General features: G+C 37.5%; 2 protein-coding genes across 2 annotated transcripts in view; both read right to left on the bottom strand.

Annotated features, from left to right (window-relative positions):
* The window catches only part of LOC116016286 (magnesium-chelatase subunit ChlD, chloroplastic), an 8,257-nt gene extending 6,353 nt beyond the window's left edge, over positions 1–1,904 (bottom strand). The window contains exons 1-4 of the mRNA XM_031256473.1: positions 1,550–1,904; positions 1,146–1,324; positions 631–715; positions 216–532 (exon numbers count right to left, since the gene is read on the bottom strand). Of these exons, the coding sequence (XP_031112333.1) occupies positions 216–532; positions 631–715; positions 1,146–1,324; positions 1,550–1,798 (830 nt within the window). The 5' untranslated portion in view covers positions 1,799–1,904. The remainder of the gene's footprint in view (positions 1–215; positions 533–630; positions 716–1,145; positions 1,325–1,549) is intronic.
* An 837-nt stretch (positions 1,905–2,741) lies between these two features.
* LOC116017097 (DDT domain-containing protein PTM-like) lies at positions 2,742–14,006 on the bottom strand. Its single transcript, XM_031257625.1, has 9 exons — positions 12,377–14,006; positions 11,664–12,278; positions 8,981–9,914; positions 8,368–8,626; positions 8,153–8,277; positions 7,411–7,871; positions 6,032–6,060; positions 4,730–5,332; positions 2,742–4,428 (listed from the first exon to the last, which is right to left on the bottom strand). Exons 1-9 carry the CDS (start codon positions 13,765–13,767, stop codon positions 3,122–3,124), a joined length of 5,724 nt encoding a protein of 1,907 aa, XP_031113485.1. The 5' UTR covers positions 13,768–14,006; the 3' UTR covers positions 2,742–3,121.
* Between the last annotated feature and the right edge of the window lie 1,193 nt (positions 14,007–15,199).

Genomic DNA, 15,199 nt, shown 5'->3' with positions numbered 1-15,199 from the left:
CCCCTTCCAATAAACTGTATAACACATGTTGAGGATTTCAAATCAGGGCATATTTCTAAAGTTCGACCAAATGTTCTATAGCTAAAAAGATATATGCATGAGAATAAAATAATAAGTATGCGTAGTTGACTAGTTGCTGAGTTATTAGTAGAATATATTTATAGGAGTACTGGAATTGTTTATGTAGGTAGATCAAATGGTATCAGAAGGTGTACCTCAAATTTATTGCAATGCGGTCCAATAGATGTTCACGGACAGCACCTTCTTCAGGGTTATATGTAGCTATTAGCAATGGTTTGCATGGATGCCTAAAGCTTATACCCTCTCTTTCTACAATATTAACTCCCTCTGTCAACACATTCAGAAGTAAATTGCTAATGCCCTCATCCAGCAGATTAATCTCATCAACATACAAAACTCCTCGATGAGCTTCTGCCAGAAGGCCAGGTTGAAAAACAGTGGTTCCAGATTTCACAGACTCCTCAACATCAACTGATCCAATCAATCTATCTTCAGTTACACCAAGGGGAATCTGCAAGACAGGTTCAACTTTAGAAACACTCAACAGCAACAACAGAAAAGAGCAATAATATGACTAACTCAACAGCAAGATCTCTATAAATAAGATACCTGAACAAAAGGAGATTTAATTATCTCTGTCTTAATATTACCAGCAGAGTCATACTCTACTCTATCAGCAAGTCCATCTTCCCACCTTCAAGGAACTGATTGCATTTACTATTTTGAAGCAAACAAAACTGAAAATCTGAAATCCAAATGAAATAAAAGGTACATAGAGGGAAAATGCAAATATTGACATAAATTATAACGATGTTGTGAAGAGCGAAGTCATTCAAGCACATGAAGGAGCTATAAGCAAGAAAAATGTTTCAACTCAAAGAGTTCATGTAATTTTTCAGTTAATGCCAAAAGAGTTTTTCCTTCTACTATCACTCTATGGACACTATAGAACTTCATTTAGCAATAACCCTATTATGGACAAAGGAACTTGAAAGCTGTGGCACACAATTGCCACATTTTCTCTTTAAAACATAAAGTGAAACTCAGAGTGTTAGTTAAAGCCTGTATAGACCTTAATTAACATGTATAGGAGTTGGCATTGACTAATTTGATCGTAACCTTACTCTTCAGGACAGGTAGGATCAGCATTTGAAATGGAGCCTTTAACTATTTCAATCGGAGGCAGAACTGCATGCAATCCACGAGCCATCACAGTTTTGGCCGTCCCACGTTTTCCAGATATCGCAATTCCTCCTATCTCGCGGTCAATCGCCCCAAGTAGAAGAGCAGTTTTAATAGCATCCTGAGCATGTATGGTTTCAGAATACTAGAACAGCAGTAACAGCAAAAAATGAAAACGAAACAAAATGATTGATTCCTGTTACAAAATCTCTATCGCGATCCTGATTATTAGTATCAGTTTAAGGCTTGCTATCGTAATTAAGTTGGAAATATGAGTGAGAATACTACTCCGTATTTCACAGGGCTAGATCATCCAGCACATACATCTATACAAACAAATGCATACCTGTCCAACAACGGCAGCTAAAGGGAAGTACTGCCTGCCATAAGCGGTGGTGTCGGCGGCGGGCTTCTCAGGCGCAGCAACGACGCTTCCGTTGGCAGTCGCATTGATTCTGAAGCGAAGCCTGTGTCGTCGTCCTGAAAGCCTAAGAGAAGGAGTAGAGAGAGTGGGGAGCAGAAACTTGAAGCGCGGAGTAGTGGAGAAGGGCGCAGTATGCGTTGGATTCGCTGGTAATGTAGAAGAGAGCACCATTGGGATTGGGCTACTGAAATGCGGAGAAGAAAGGGGAAGAGGAGGAAAGGAGCAGTGGTGATTGTTTTCTTATCTTGGATTTGCCAGTGTTATTGCCATTTGTCACTTCATTGATTCTTCTTTTGGATTTATTTTGAGCTATTGAAATTTTAACTAGTAATTGAGACTAATTGATAGCATTCCATGTAAAACAACTTTATAAAAAATTGATCAAAAAATTAATTTGAGTAGCTTTTTAAAATTTAGTATTTTGAAGCAATAAATTATTACAAAAAGTTAATTAATGAAATATTTATATTGAATATTTAACTAAATTAAACAATTAATAATTATCAAATAAATCAAAATTAGCACATAAGCTATAGCACTTAGCGCCTAGGTAGTGACCTATAAAAAAAAATAGTGCATGTGTGTGAAAAACAAGGTCAACTCGTCCGAGTTAACTTGACTAACTCTGTCGAGTTGGACGAGTTAACTCGACTCAGTGAAGCACTAAGTGGCTGTCTAAGGAGTAATTCGCCTCGGTCTGCCACGGTCAATTTTTGCAAGTGTGGTTAATTACAAAACTATCCGTTTCAGATACAGTCAAATCACACCATTGGCCCATTACTGATTCGATATCTTGTGGCTAGCCTTGCCTTAAATCTAGTCCACCAATCTCTCTCCTTAATTCACTCTCACCAGTCACAATCTTTGCCCTCGTTTCATCACCTATTCAGTATTCACCCAATCCCAACAGTATATGCTAGCTTAGCTTATCAAATTGTAGAAGACACAGGCATAGAGCTCACTGTTAAACAACAAAACCATTTTCCAATCACAAATTCACAATTTAATTACCCAAATAAAAGGAGAACAAACCTAATCATGGACTTTTTTTTATTTGCTCTAATCTGGACTTCTGGAGTGAATCAATCAATCAATCAGAATATTGCTAAGAAAATGCAACTCAACTCAACTCAAATCTCATTGACAATTGAAGATTCACAAGGTTCAACTCTATGATACTACACACACCAATTGTATGGGGTCAAAACTATAATCTACAGTCCTACCCTCCTAGCTTGCATTCTTTCTTCACCTAATATATTAATCTGAGCCTAAAACCTGCCTATGGGGGATAATTCAGATGAATCAAGAATTGTTCTAATTACCATTCATTCCAAAATGGCTGTTGTTTTAACAAGTTCCACATGCTTGTTTGTCAATGATGTTAATTTTGTTTCTCCAGTTAACCAGGCTGGCCTTGTCTCAGTGCTTTGCACCACATTTGAAAGCCTCTCATCATTTGTTTCCATTGCATGAATTTACAATGAACATAAGTCATTTGACAATGTCAATCTGTAGGGGAGGTGTTTCATCCTCCTTGATGGAATTCTCAGTTAACAAAACCTGGTGTGGTGCCTGGTGCTCCTGTACATCAATATCCATTTTACTAGGATTCTCAAAATCCTTGGTCAATGGAACTGAGTCCTCCTGCACTTCAATATCCAGTTTGCTAGAGCTATCCTTTGCTTCTGTGCACTGTTCGGCGTCAATATCCATTTTACTAGAATTTTCAAAATCCTTGATCAATGGAATTGGGTCCTCCTGCACTTCAATATCCAGTTTGCTAGAACTATCATTTGCTTCTGTGCGTGCTTCCACATCAATATCCATTTTACTAGAATCCGCAAAATCCTTGGTCAATGGAAGTGGGTCCTCCTGCACTTCTACATCCAGTTTGCTCGAACTATCCTTTGCTTCTGTGCATTGTTCCACCCCAACTGGCAAACTCCTAGTGTCTCCACTGTCCGAATCATGATCCTTTGCTTTTGTGCACCGTTCAACCCCAACAGGCAAACTCCTAGTCTCTCCACTGTCTGAATCATGATCCTTTGCTTCTGTGCACTGTTCCACCCCAAGGGGCAAATTCCTAGTCTCTCCACTGTCTAAATCACGATGATTTGCTTGTGTGCATATTTCCAACCCAACATGCAAAGTCCTAGTCCCTCCACTGTCTGAATCTCGATCCTTTGTTTCTGTGCATGTTTCCAACCCAACAGGCAAACTCCTAGTCCCTCCACTGTCTGAATCTCGATCCTTTGCTTCTGTGCACGTTTCCAACCCAACAGGCAAAGTCCTAGTCTCTCCGCTGTATAAATCATGATCCTTTGCTTCTGTGAACGTTTCCAACCCAACAGGTAAACCCCTACCCTCTCCACTGTCTGGATCACAACCCTTTGCTTTTGTGCATGTTTCCAACCCAACATGCAAACTCCTAGTCTCTCCACTGTCAGAATCATGATCCTTTGCTTCTGTGCACCATTCCACTCCAACAGGCACACTCCTAGTCTCTCCGCTGCCTGAATCATGAATATTTTCAAGAGGCTGTTTCTCATCATTATAAGCAGTAAGAGAAGATTCTTTTGAGTGCGTATGTGACTGAATTTTCTCTACTAGATGCGTATCATTTGCACATTCAATCTCATCATCACTCTTCAACTCAGCCAGTTTAGCCTCCCCACTTCTGGTCATAGGTGTACTAGCACAAACAGGAGCACTCCTGCTACGACATTTGTGGCACTTGAATCCAATTAGACTACAAATTCTTTCACATGTAAGACCAAACGCATCTCCATGAAACCAATCTGAAAATCACATACAAGAAAAATTCGGTAAGACATGTATGGTTGCAAGTAAATATGATGTCGAAGAGATCTAAATGCTTAAACAGCAGATAATGATATTCCCTAAGTCCATTAAATACTAGCAAACATATTCCATGGTTGGTTCTTGCATAATACAGGCCACATAGTTTTCAAAAGTTACACTTCCTTACAAACTTGAAATGCTCACACCTTTTATGAAATGATTGCAAGAAAAATGAGTCTGCAGCTTATCAATTCAAATTTAACCATGGAAGGCAACTAAAGAAAGGAACTACCATACCTCCACACAGTTCACAAGCAATGTAATTCACTGTAGGTGTAGATTCTAGCTCACTACAGAGACTACATTTTGGTGAATCAATTGTGGCATCTAACTCGCCAGAAACAACGAGAAGATTTTTACTCCTAAAGAGTGCTACTCGTTCATCATTAGGCTTCTGTGACAGAAGAAGACCATTCAGCCAGTATATACGATAGACCTTTGTTCTCTTCTTCTGTGAAACAATTTCTGTTGGTTTCTTCGTAGCAACTTTTCTTGATTTCATTTTTTTCCGCCTTGGACGCCCCACTTTCTTATTAGCTTTTTTCTCTTGCACCTGCACAATTGTAGCTCTCCTAGCTGAACGTCGAAGAGGTACAACAACTGTAACTTTAGTATTATTTTGAGACTGTGGCTGTTGTTTATCCTTAGTACCCCTTTTCTTCGTTCTTGGACACACTGTCCTCAATATTTTGGATGTTTTCTTACTCTTTTTCACAACAGACTTTCCCTTCTTGGCATTGTTTTTCACATGCTTACCATCCTGGCACTTGTGACAGGTAAAGATGCATTCAGATGCAAAAGCTGCTCCAGACTTTTTCACATGTCTTCTGTGGAAAAAGCCTGAAAGAAAGAGGTGCCGAAGGCCACTTGAACATTAATGTCATCCAATAAAATGGGCTATAAAACAGAAAAACATAACTTACAGAAAATTACTATTATGAAACCATTCACAACCATGCATACACCAGAAGAACATTAAACACAGAATGAGAGGATAGGAGAAAAAGGACAGGCAAAAAAAAATAGTTGTATTGACCTTCAACATAAATAAGGAAGACGGGGTAATGAAGGTGCAAATCCATAACTCATGGGCAAGCCCTAGGTCCCCAGCTCAGGTAACAATCTCATAACTTATTAGAAACCATTTAAATTTTCAGTTAATCTGTCTACAAATAACACAGCTAAAATTCATTTCACAAGACATTAATCTGAACACTACAAAAAGTTTCCAAGTATATTGTTAAGACAGAATGGGGCATTATCAGGATAAGGAGTAGCGGAGTATTATAATATTAGCTAGATAATGTAGTATTAGCCGGATAGTGGAGTAGTGGAGTATTATTAGGAATAATGAGCAGATTTTTAGGCTTCTTGTCTGGTTTCTCCTTTGTATATATGTGTATCAGTGTATGAATGAACACACAGAAATGAAGTGAATGAGAGAGTTTTAAGCTACTGCCTAAACCATAAGCTTCTGCATTTAGTTTATTAACATATATAAAGCACTAATAACAATCTTAACAGAAATCTAGTAATTACCTTTGCAGTAACAGCAGCTAACAGCTTCACTGCAAATGGAGAAAAAAATTAGTTAGTAACTAGTATAAAAAATAAAAATAATAAAATAATAAAAAATAATAATAAAAAAGAGAGCCAATTGTATATTCCACCTTTAATTAGAAGAAGAAATAGAATACTTATACTCTAGTTATAACCTCAAGAAAAGGGAAGGACGGGAAGCAAGAGCCATCATATAAATAAATATATAACATGCCAATAGGGAAAGGAAACCACCACAATGCACGTGCAGAACAGGAGAAAACATGCAATATGAATATTCACTACTCCATGCACTGAAAACAAAACATTGTTGTGAGGCTGAAGTATTTTGTAATTCTAGCATCTATATCATTTGCATGTGTTCCAAAGAATATTTGCATTTGCCTTCCAACTCATGTAATCCATTTGGCCTTAACAAACTATTGAAAGAACCCAGCAGAACAAATGCATAAGCAATCCAAAACAGAGTATAGATCTTTTCACCACCATCCACCTATGGAGAGAAAGATCATTTAAGTGTCTATGATTTTTCAGGTTTTGTCATTAAAACCAATTATAACAAAAAATGTCAAATTAATGTCCCTAAAAATCATCCCTAGCTGCATATTGTACTATTTCTCAACTCAAAAACATATTAAGGAATTCTTTATGGTAATAGAGTTTACTATTAACTGTTACTGTGTTAGTGAAGATGTATTGATATAGATTAGTGTTAAAACAGTATAGAAAACAATGAAAAGAGAGGGCCAATGCAAAGCATAAAGCACAATATAAAGATATTTTACAAGCGTGTTTCATTTTAAAATAGAGCATTCCAACATCAAGTTTAGGAAGGTTGCACAAACTCAAATTAAGGATTCCTAGTAGGCGTTTTCAAAAAAAAAAAAAAAAGGATTCCTAGTAGGCATTGGGTAATTGGATACTTGTACTATTCCTTCAATTTTCTTATAATTTAGGAAGCTTAGAAATTGTAGGATCCTCAGGTTTCCTATTATGTCTCCCCTAGTTTATTATAAACACCCCTCCTTACTGTAATCTCTGTTCTCTACATTCAATCATTAAATACATTGTACAATATAATATCATTTTATTATTTCTTGGTTATTTTTCCATAACTTCCCGCAGGTGGTCACTCTTTACCACCTGCCAGGCCCCCATGCTCATGATTTCTAACAACAGCACATATTTATTGTCAATATTCAATTTCAAAATACATTGCTGTTAAAATCTATACAAATGAAAGATATTCATTTTGAAGTTATTATTTCAATAAATAATAGAGTTAAAATAGTTCCAGTATAAAGCTACAAACTAGAGCATACATAGCTGTTGCATGGCCAACAGAAATTGCAATATACCTGATGAGAACATCCTTATTGCAGTGCCCACATTGATAACTCTCAGCTTTCTCTGCTTTCTCAAAAAGGTAGGAGAATCCCTTGTTCTTGATTGGCTTCTTTATTATTTTTTTATTCTCACGATGCTTGGGGGAACTCATCATACTGGACTTGCGAGCAATTCTTTTTTCCTCAAAACCTTTCAGGAGATGCAAGGGAACATAGGTTTCCTCCAGCCAATATCTTTTCCTTTCACTTGACGAATCTTCAAGCTTGGTCCCATATTTCACAACAACATCAGGTATAAACCTTCTTTTGCCAAAATCAAGAAGATACTTAACTACAGGTCCCTCAGAGCACTTTCGGCGAACTATAACTTTTTTAAAGAATCTGATCGACTTTTGAGATTCCTTGTCAATCATTGATAGAATATTAACATTCCCAATCTCATTCCATCGAATATTTGCATCAAGATCTCTGATCTGGTAACAGCAGAAGTAAAACTGATGAGACCAAAAGTTTAAATGGATTGTGCTATTTATAACTATACAGGTATACCTCCTAAATGAATCTGACGATAACTGAAGTGTTTACAGGTAAATATAACTTATTCTCCTAACGAAAATAATAGCCTGCAATAGGTAAGCCTTTGCCTAAAATTATTAGACCTTTAATTTGCACAAGGAGCATCTCCATGTCAACAGAATATGTTTAAGGACATTGCCTACTAAAGCAACAAATAACAAATACAAGGATAAAAAACCTGAAGAGCAAGCTGCTCCACACTCCTAGATGTCTCTACAGCAGCTCTCCAGGCTACGGACTTGCTTCTCTTTGCAAATTCAGAACCATCAGGATATAATATGCCTGGTATCTTCTTACATCCACCTGCAGATGATTATCTAAATCTATTAGGAAACTATTAAGGTGAGAAGATTATCAAGCTATATATGGAAACGAGTAAACAATCATCCAGACCTTGTCGAGCAGCTTTGCAAGCCAATGGACGAGGCAAAACTTTCCAACTAAAAATTTGTCTAGAAATCCTACCCCCCCTCCACCACAATAAGCCCAACCCACTTCCAGCATTTGAAGATGGATTAGACTCCAGTTCTGAACGCCGGACCTTCTTTTTCCCACGTGTCACAATATGACAAGCAGACCCCAATGTAGATAAAGAATCCACATGTTTAAGCCAATCAGCTGAAAGTGCTAGATGACGCAAGTTTGATTCTAACTGGTAGCAAAAGTATCAGTGTCAGAAAACTAATTGGAGTTGTAAAATTTCCCAAAAAGAAGCATAGCCAATGGTAAGGAAGAGAAGGCAAATGCTTAGAAAATGAATATAGATCAAACATATTAAAATAAAGTGACAAAAGCAATCATTTTTATTTATGTCAAGTCATACAATTTAAATGATTGTGTATGTATCAGATTTAACTGCTACATAAAAGCAGATATTAAAATATTTATAATTGATACCCTTTCTTAAGGCACAATAAGCTGGGGAGTGGGGAGAGGAAAAACTATGAAAAAAGGGAAGAGGTGTATCCTTAATGAATATAAAACACAATAATTAATTAAGCCTTACTTTTAGCAATGAAAATCTTAGTGAAGAAACATCAGATGCTTTGAGAACACTTTTCTGCCAGATTTGGGAGTGCATTGGATTCAACCAAGGACCCAACAGGAGCCCGAGTAAACGCTTTTCAATGCAAAGGATATGGCATATGACATCAATAAGATGGCCTTTCCTGTTCTTTCTTGAACTAACACCTAATGCCTCACTTGAAAACCTTTTTAGGTCTGGCCCAGTATCATTCATTATAAACAAGCAGTCCCGTTCACATTCAGGAACTCTGCAGGGGAAACACCACCCACATTTTTCTTTCCTAGAACCAACATTTAAATTATGAATATTAGCCCAACAGAAATCAGTAGAATGATTTGATATTGCCTTCAGCTGAAAGGAAATTAGTTCCTCCTCTGATCTAAAAACATGTCCAGTAGACTTATCTGATGGTTTCCGGGTTAACAACTCCTCAACAACTGCTGATGCTGATCGAGCAAAACTATAAAAGTTCATGTAAGTGTCTAAGCATTGCTGCTCCGACATTATTGCTCTAGAGTTTAATCTTGATGATTCTTTCCCCAGGCTTTTGGGTTCATTAACATTTTTATGTAGATTTTCCATCTTTGTCAAAGGGTTCACAGTCTCTGACTTCTCACATCCTAAGTCAGTGGAAGATGGAGAGGTCATTAGCATTCCCACACGATTAGATTCATTGGACATCTCATTGCCATGTTGCACCGCAATTGCAGGAATACCTGTGCATATAGCTGTGGGTTGCGAGTCCACATCACTTTTTGCCCCATCAATGGTAGAAGATGCATCCCAAATTTTGGAAATTGAAGTTAGCAAAGTGTGGTAAACAATTTCTGATGATTTCAGTGCCCTCACAACTAAAGGCAAGTCATTTCTGTAATAGTACTTAAATGATGACTCATCATCCCATGAATCAGACCTGCAAGAATAGCAAACAAAACTTCAAGCCTATCACAATTCACAATGGACCAATAATAACCACTGTTGCAAAAATCCCCCGCCTAGGCGCCCCTAGACCAAGGTGAATTGCTCCCTAGGCGTCCGCCTAGGTGGCCGACCGCCTAGGAGGCCGCCTAGAGCCTAACTCGGTCGACTCAGCCGAATTTGGCCGAGTTAACTCGCCAAACTCGGCAGAGTTAGCCGAGTTAACCCGAGCGAGTCGGTCTTGTTAATTTTTTAATTATATTTATAAATATTTAAATTTATTTATTTATTTATTTATATAAATAAGAGAAGTAAGAGATATATATATAATACTAAGTATAATATATGACATACACCCACACACATACATTATTTTTTTGTTTTTATAGGTCACCGCCTAGACCGCTTAGGCGCTAGTCTATCACCCGACTAGCGCCTAGCGCCTACTGCAACCATGATAATAACAGAATTTCAGAAATTATGCAGAGATTAAAAAGAATGGAAAGAACATGCTGATTTACACACATGTATCGGATGCCAAACAAAATTAGAAAGAAACCACATTAATTTGGTGGCATTGCAAACTAAGTCAGAGAACAGAGTAAAGCCGTAAGCCATCAATTTAATGTTCATTGCCAAAACTTTCAGCAAAAGTAACAACCTTTAATCCATTTAGTTCAAATTAACAAAAAAATAAGACAGGACTGCTAATGGTAGTTTGGTAAAAGGCGATAAAAAGAATATGCACATTTCAGGAAAGTGGAGAATTGAAGCAAAATTACCCAAATGAAACTGTGGAAAAATAATGAGACAAATGGAAGCAAAAATATCATGTGAGCAAGTGCTCTGATGAGTTGAGTTTAAATCAGAGAAGCAGCAAATTTTTTTCAGAAACACCCAAGCTCTACAATATTTACGACTATAGTATACATTCTTTAAATGCAAAATAAAAACAACTGCAAGTATGAGAGTGGTCTTCTTTATTAAAAGAGGCATACTAGAATTTGACTAAGTATGGAATATATATATATATATATATATATATAACTACATGTCTACATATCTCTTGGTTAGTCTTATCTGAGTGACTGACTTTCTACAAAGAATTACGTATACACCTAGTAACTCTACTAATTGGAAGAGGACATTAGTATGTTTTAAACAAGTAATTGTGACATCAGAAGTAATAAATAAAACTTACTATAATGTACAAAACCTACTAGGTGGAAATTCTGTAATTCATCATTGACAATGGAGGTAATAAGTAAAGATAGAAAATAAATCAAATTGTATTATACAAGCAATCTTCAAAAGGTAAAACATTTAATCACAAAAGGAAATCTTTAATTTGTATTATTAGGCCGGCCAACTAAAAGCCGCCTAGAGCTGAAATCCTCTCAACCTAGGGGGACATAGCACCTAGGCCGATTTTTACAATACCGTGTGTGATACCTTTCATTCAGTAATTAGAATCCTTCCTTAATGCAATCTTCCATTTTATACTAACCCACATGTCATATTAATGTTGGCAAACCAAGGGGACTTTACCCAAATTCTCCACTACATACAAAACCCTAACAACAATGATGATGTGTGGCTACTGGCATTAGACCTGTTTCTGATAGGATTGTGTTATATATATATATATATATATATATATATATATCAGCTTGACATTAACTTCGATTCCAACAAACAATAATGAGTGTATCTTAACATTAACTTCATGAGGAAAGGAACTTACACCAACAAATAACCACAGCAGTTAAAGTACAGCCGGCCGTAAGGATCCATTCCCAACAATTCAGCTCCACGAATTGATTTTCCCACTTTCATCCAGGGAAACTTTCTGTCAATGATACATTCAGGGCAGAACCAATCTCCCTCTGGTAGAAGACTACTGGCAATGCCCACACACTTGGAATGGAATGCAGCAGGGCAACCATCACAGCATATTAAATTCCCATCCATTTTACAGAGGCAGCACTCATCACTGTTCCAATCAGCAGTTTCATCAATCAGCTCCTCCGTCAAACAAGAACCAGCGGCAACATCAGTTGCAGCCCTTCTCTTCTTCAAAATGTCAAGCTTCATATTTTGATCAAAATCATTGTTTGTCTCTATCACCACTGTTCTCCTATTAAGCTCTGACGTGATGGCCTCAATTTCCATCACATCATCACAAAGACAACGCAACATCTCAATCTTCACAGAAGTTGGTTGCTTGTAGTAATCACACTCAAATAGTTTTAGTTGACAAATATCAAAACCAGGTCTCAACCCAGAACTATGCATAAGCATATACTCAACCATGAAGATAGGCCATGTAATCAAGTCTAGCAAATCCCAATTAAGAGACCTGATTATACAATTTAAATTTCAAACAAAGTAACCATGAGCTAGAAATAGGTTAATTAACAAACTGTACATAAATTAGTGGAAAATAGAGATAATTACCTAAGACAATTAGATGCAGACTCAGAACCTTCACTAGAAAGGGACTCCAAGTGCTTCCTCAGCATTTGTAGAAGAGAAACATGAATGGAATCAAATAATAAAGTAGGAGTGCTACATTTAATGGATGCAACAAAGTTCTCCAACTCGAAGGGGCTCAAAAACAATAAGGAACTAAATGACCGCAGAAAGGCATATAAGGAGAAGATATCCAGCACAGAAATTCCATTTAAATCCAAATGATTTGAAGAAGGGGGCAGCTCTGGCTTAGGGGGGAGAGCATTTTGGTCGTCGGGAACTTCATGAACTTTCTCATCTGAAACCACACTAAGAGCTGGAGATGACAGAGGATCACTGACTACATCTGACACTACTGGTTGAGGAATGTTATCTTGAGAGGACATAGCTTCTCTTCTTGCTCTACGAGTACTTCTTCTCAATACTGTTTCCGTCATATCATTAGGAGTATCAGAAAGCCGTCTCTTCTTCCTACCCCTTCTTCCTTTTTGCACACTTGAACACGTACCACTTCCCAAATCATCTCTGAGAATTGGGGTATCTCCAAACTGAATATCAACTCCCTCTAAACTCCCGTCATCAACTCTGTTCTTAATCAAACCACTACACAGATTCTCTGGAGTTTTAACAACATTATTGCAACAAAGTCCCTCAGCAAGTAAGCCATTCTCACTGTTCTGAATTTCTTCATCAGGTTGAGAAAAGGAAGTTGCCATTAATTTCACATCACATTCAGTGTCCACATTCTTAGTTTCTTCATTCATTCCTAAATTTAAATCAAAAGTAGGTGTTTTTGCCTCAATAACCAATGAATCATGTTTCTCAAAATTGATGTTAGCTTCTCCATTTGCATCCATGTTCAAATCAATACCATTATTTCTATTCGAAATCCTGTTAACATTATTCAAATCATCCCCAATATTTAATTCAACTCCTTTGTTTAAATCCAAACCCCCATTTAAATTCACGCTCAGATCAACTCCTCTAACGGCGTTATCATCGTTTATTAAATTAAAGCCATCATTCAAATCCAAATTCAAACCTCCATTTTGGTTCAGGGTTTTAGCAAAACCCTGGCTGATGTCACCGGAATTAAGCCCCTCCCCACCGTCAATTGCCGCTGCATTGCCCGTCTTCTCGACACGACGCCTTTTCTTCGGCTTCCTGCCAACACGAGAAGGCTTCCGGGAGCGTTCGGCGCCAGCAGACCCATCCAGGAGATCAACGAGCTCGGAAAGGTCAAGCTCCTCGGAATCTCCGTCCTCGTAAACGATCTTGAAGAATCCACTCTCCGAATCATACGATTCCACTGTGCCGGTGAACACCCCGAACCGTTTGAACTTCTTCTTCACAGTTCTCCCCAGGTACTGCTCCATTTCCCCCCCAACCCAAAATTCTAGGGTTCCCTTCCTCTCCAATAGAACTAAACCCAAATCCGTTGATCTCTGCACCTATAGAGAGAGCACGAGGAGCCACTTACGATTCTCTCTCTCTCTCTCTCTCTCTCTCTCTCTCTCTCTCCCCCTTCGAATACAATGAGTGCGTAAATCTAGAGAGAGAGAGGGTGAGTTTCTCTCTCTATAATGCAAGGATGTATCGACTCTAACTGCACTTTGAAACGCAATTTTGATGACTCTTCCAAATTTTTCAACCTCGGTAGAAAATTGGGTCAAAGTGGTGGGAAATCGTCAAACCGAAAACCGTAAAAATTGTTACCTTTGGGTTCTCGTGCTATCGATCCTCTGCTGAGTCTGCGAACCTAAATGTACAGATAGTGATGCGTAGTGTACAGCGGCATCAAGCAGGGCCGAAGGTGGCGCCGGGAAAGCATCCCAGTCAAAGCGTCCAAATTGGTAGCTACTCAAATTGTTGACTCTAAAAAGATACGGAGATTTAGGGAGCGTTATTTAAATATGGAAAAAAAAAAAAATTGGTCTGTCTTAGTGGTACCAAAATAGGTAAAAAAATTGATCATTGAAGAATATAATTATTCAAGTCATAATGACTAGGACTAAAATGGTGAAATCAACCTAATCGATGAATTATTTTGTCAAAAAAAAGCGATGAAAGACTAATTTGTTGAAATTGATCATCCTTCAATTTGATCGGGACCAATTTGATACTTACAGAAGACAACATCAGTTGCGAAATTAACAATTGAAGATTTGATTGTCAAAATTGATAGTTGATGATCAATTTGATATTTACGGCATAGTCAAGAGCCAAAAGAGCAAAACGATGATTAATTCGTTAAAATAGGTAAATAGATAAATAGGGCTAATAATGTTGCTTCTTCTTCCCCCATATCAAAGTAAGGAATGGGGCAAATTGCTACATGATTTCTACAACAATACCAAAATGCATTATCATCACAACAAACTTATTAAATTCTTAAGTTAGTAAACAGTTAAAAGATTTTAAAGAGCAGTGATGTATCATATTAATGTTCACTCAAGATTCAATAATTCAAGGCAAAAGGCATACTGATTATTGATACATATGTAATACAAAACGTACGGGGAACGACCATCAGTGCGTTCAATCCTCCATCTCAAACACTAATGTGATCCCCATATTATTTTTATTCAATCTGTAATGGTTATAGTAGATTATTGAAGTCAGTGATCTGTGCAATTATAAGTCCAAGAAATCCCTTATTGGAGAGCCACTCTGTTGCAATTCACTTCACTGACTCACTCTACACTGTCCCACACCTGCATGGTCTTTACGTCCACTAATTCAATATCAGAATTCTCTTCTCAAGCTTCTCTTAGTAAAGGTTTTTTTTTTTTTTTTTTTTTTTTTGTG

Source organism: Ipomoea triloba, chromosome 4 (assembly GCF_003576645.1).
Source record: "Ipomoea triloba cultivar NCNSP0323 chromosome 4, ASM357664v1".
NCBI lineage: Eukaryota > Viridiplantae > Streptophyta > Magnoliopsida > Solanales > Convolvulaceae > Ipomoea > Ipomoea triloba.
The sequence above is the reverse complement of the archived record's forward strand: the minus strand, read 5'-3'. Positions and strand labels throughout refer to the sequence as shown.

Bases quoted from the DNA above. Each gene is read 5' to 3' on its own strand.
- LOC116017097 (XM_031257625.1), bottom strand. From the start codon at position 13,767: ATGGAGCAGTACCTGGGGAGAACTGTGAAGAAGAAGTTCAAACGGTTC. The intron at 9,915-11,663 runs GTAAGTTCCTTT...CTATTCTTGCAG, and splicing joins TGCTGTGGTTATTTGTTGGT to GTCTGATTCATGGGATGATG. The intron at 6,061-7,410 runs GTATATTGCAAT...CTCCATTTGCAG, and splicing joins AATAAGGATGTTCTCATCAG to TGAAGCTGTTAGCTGCTGTT.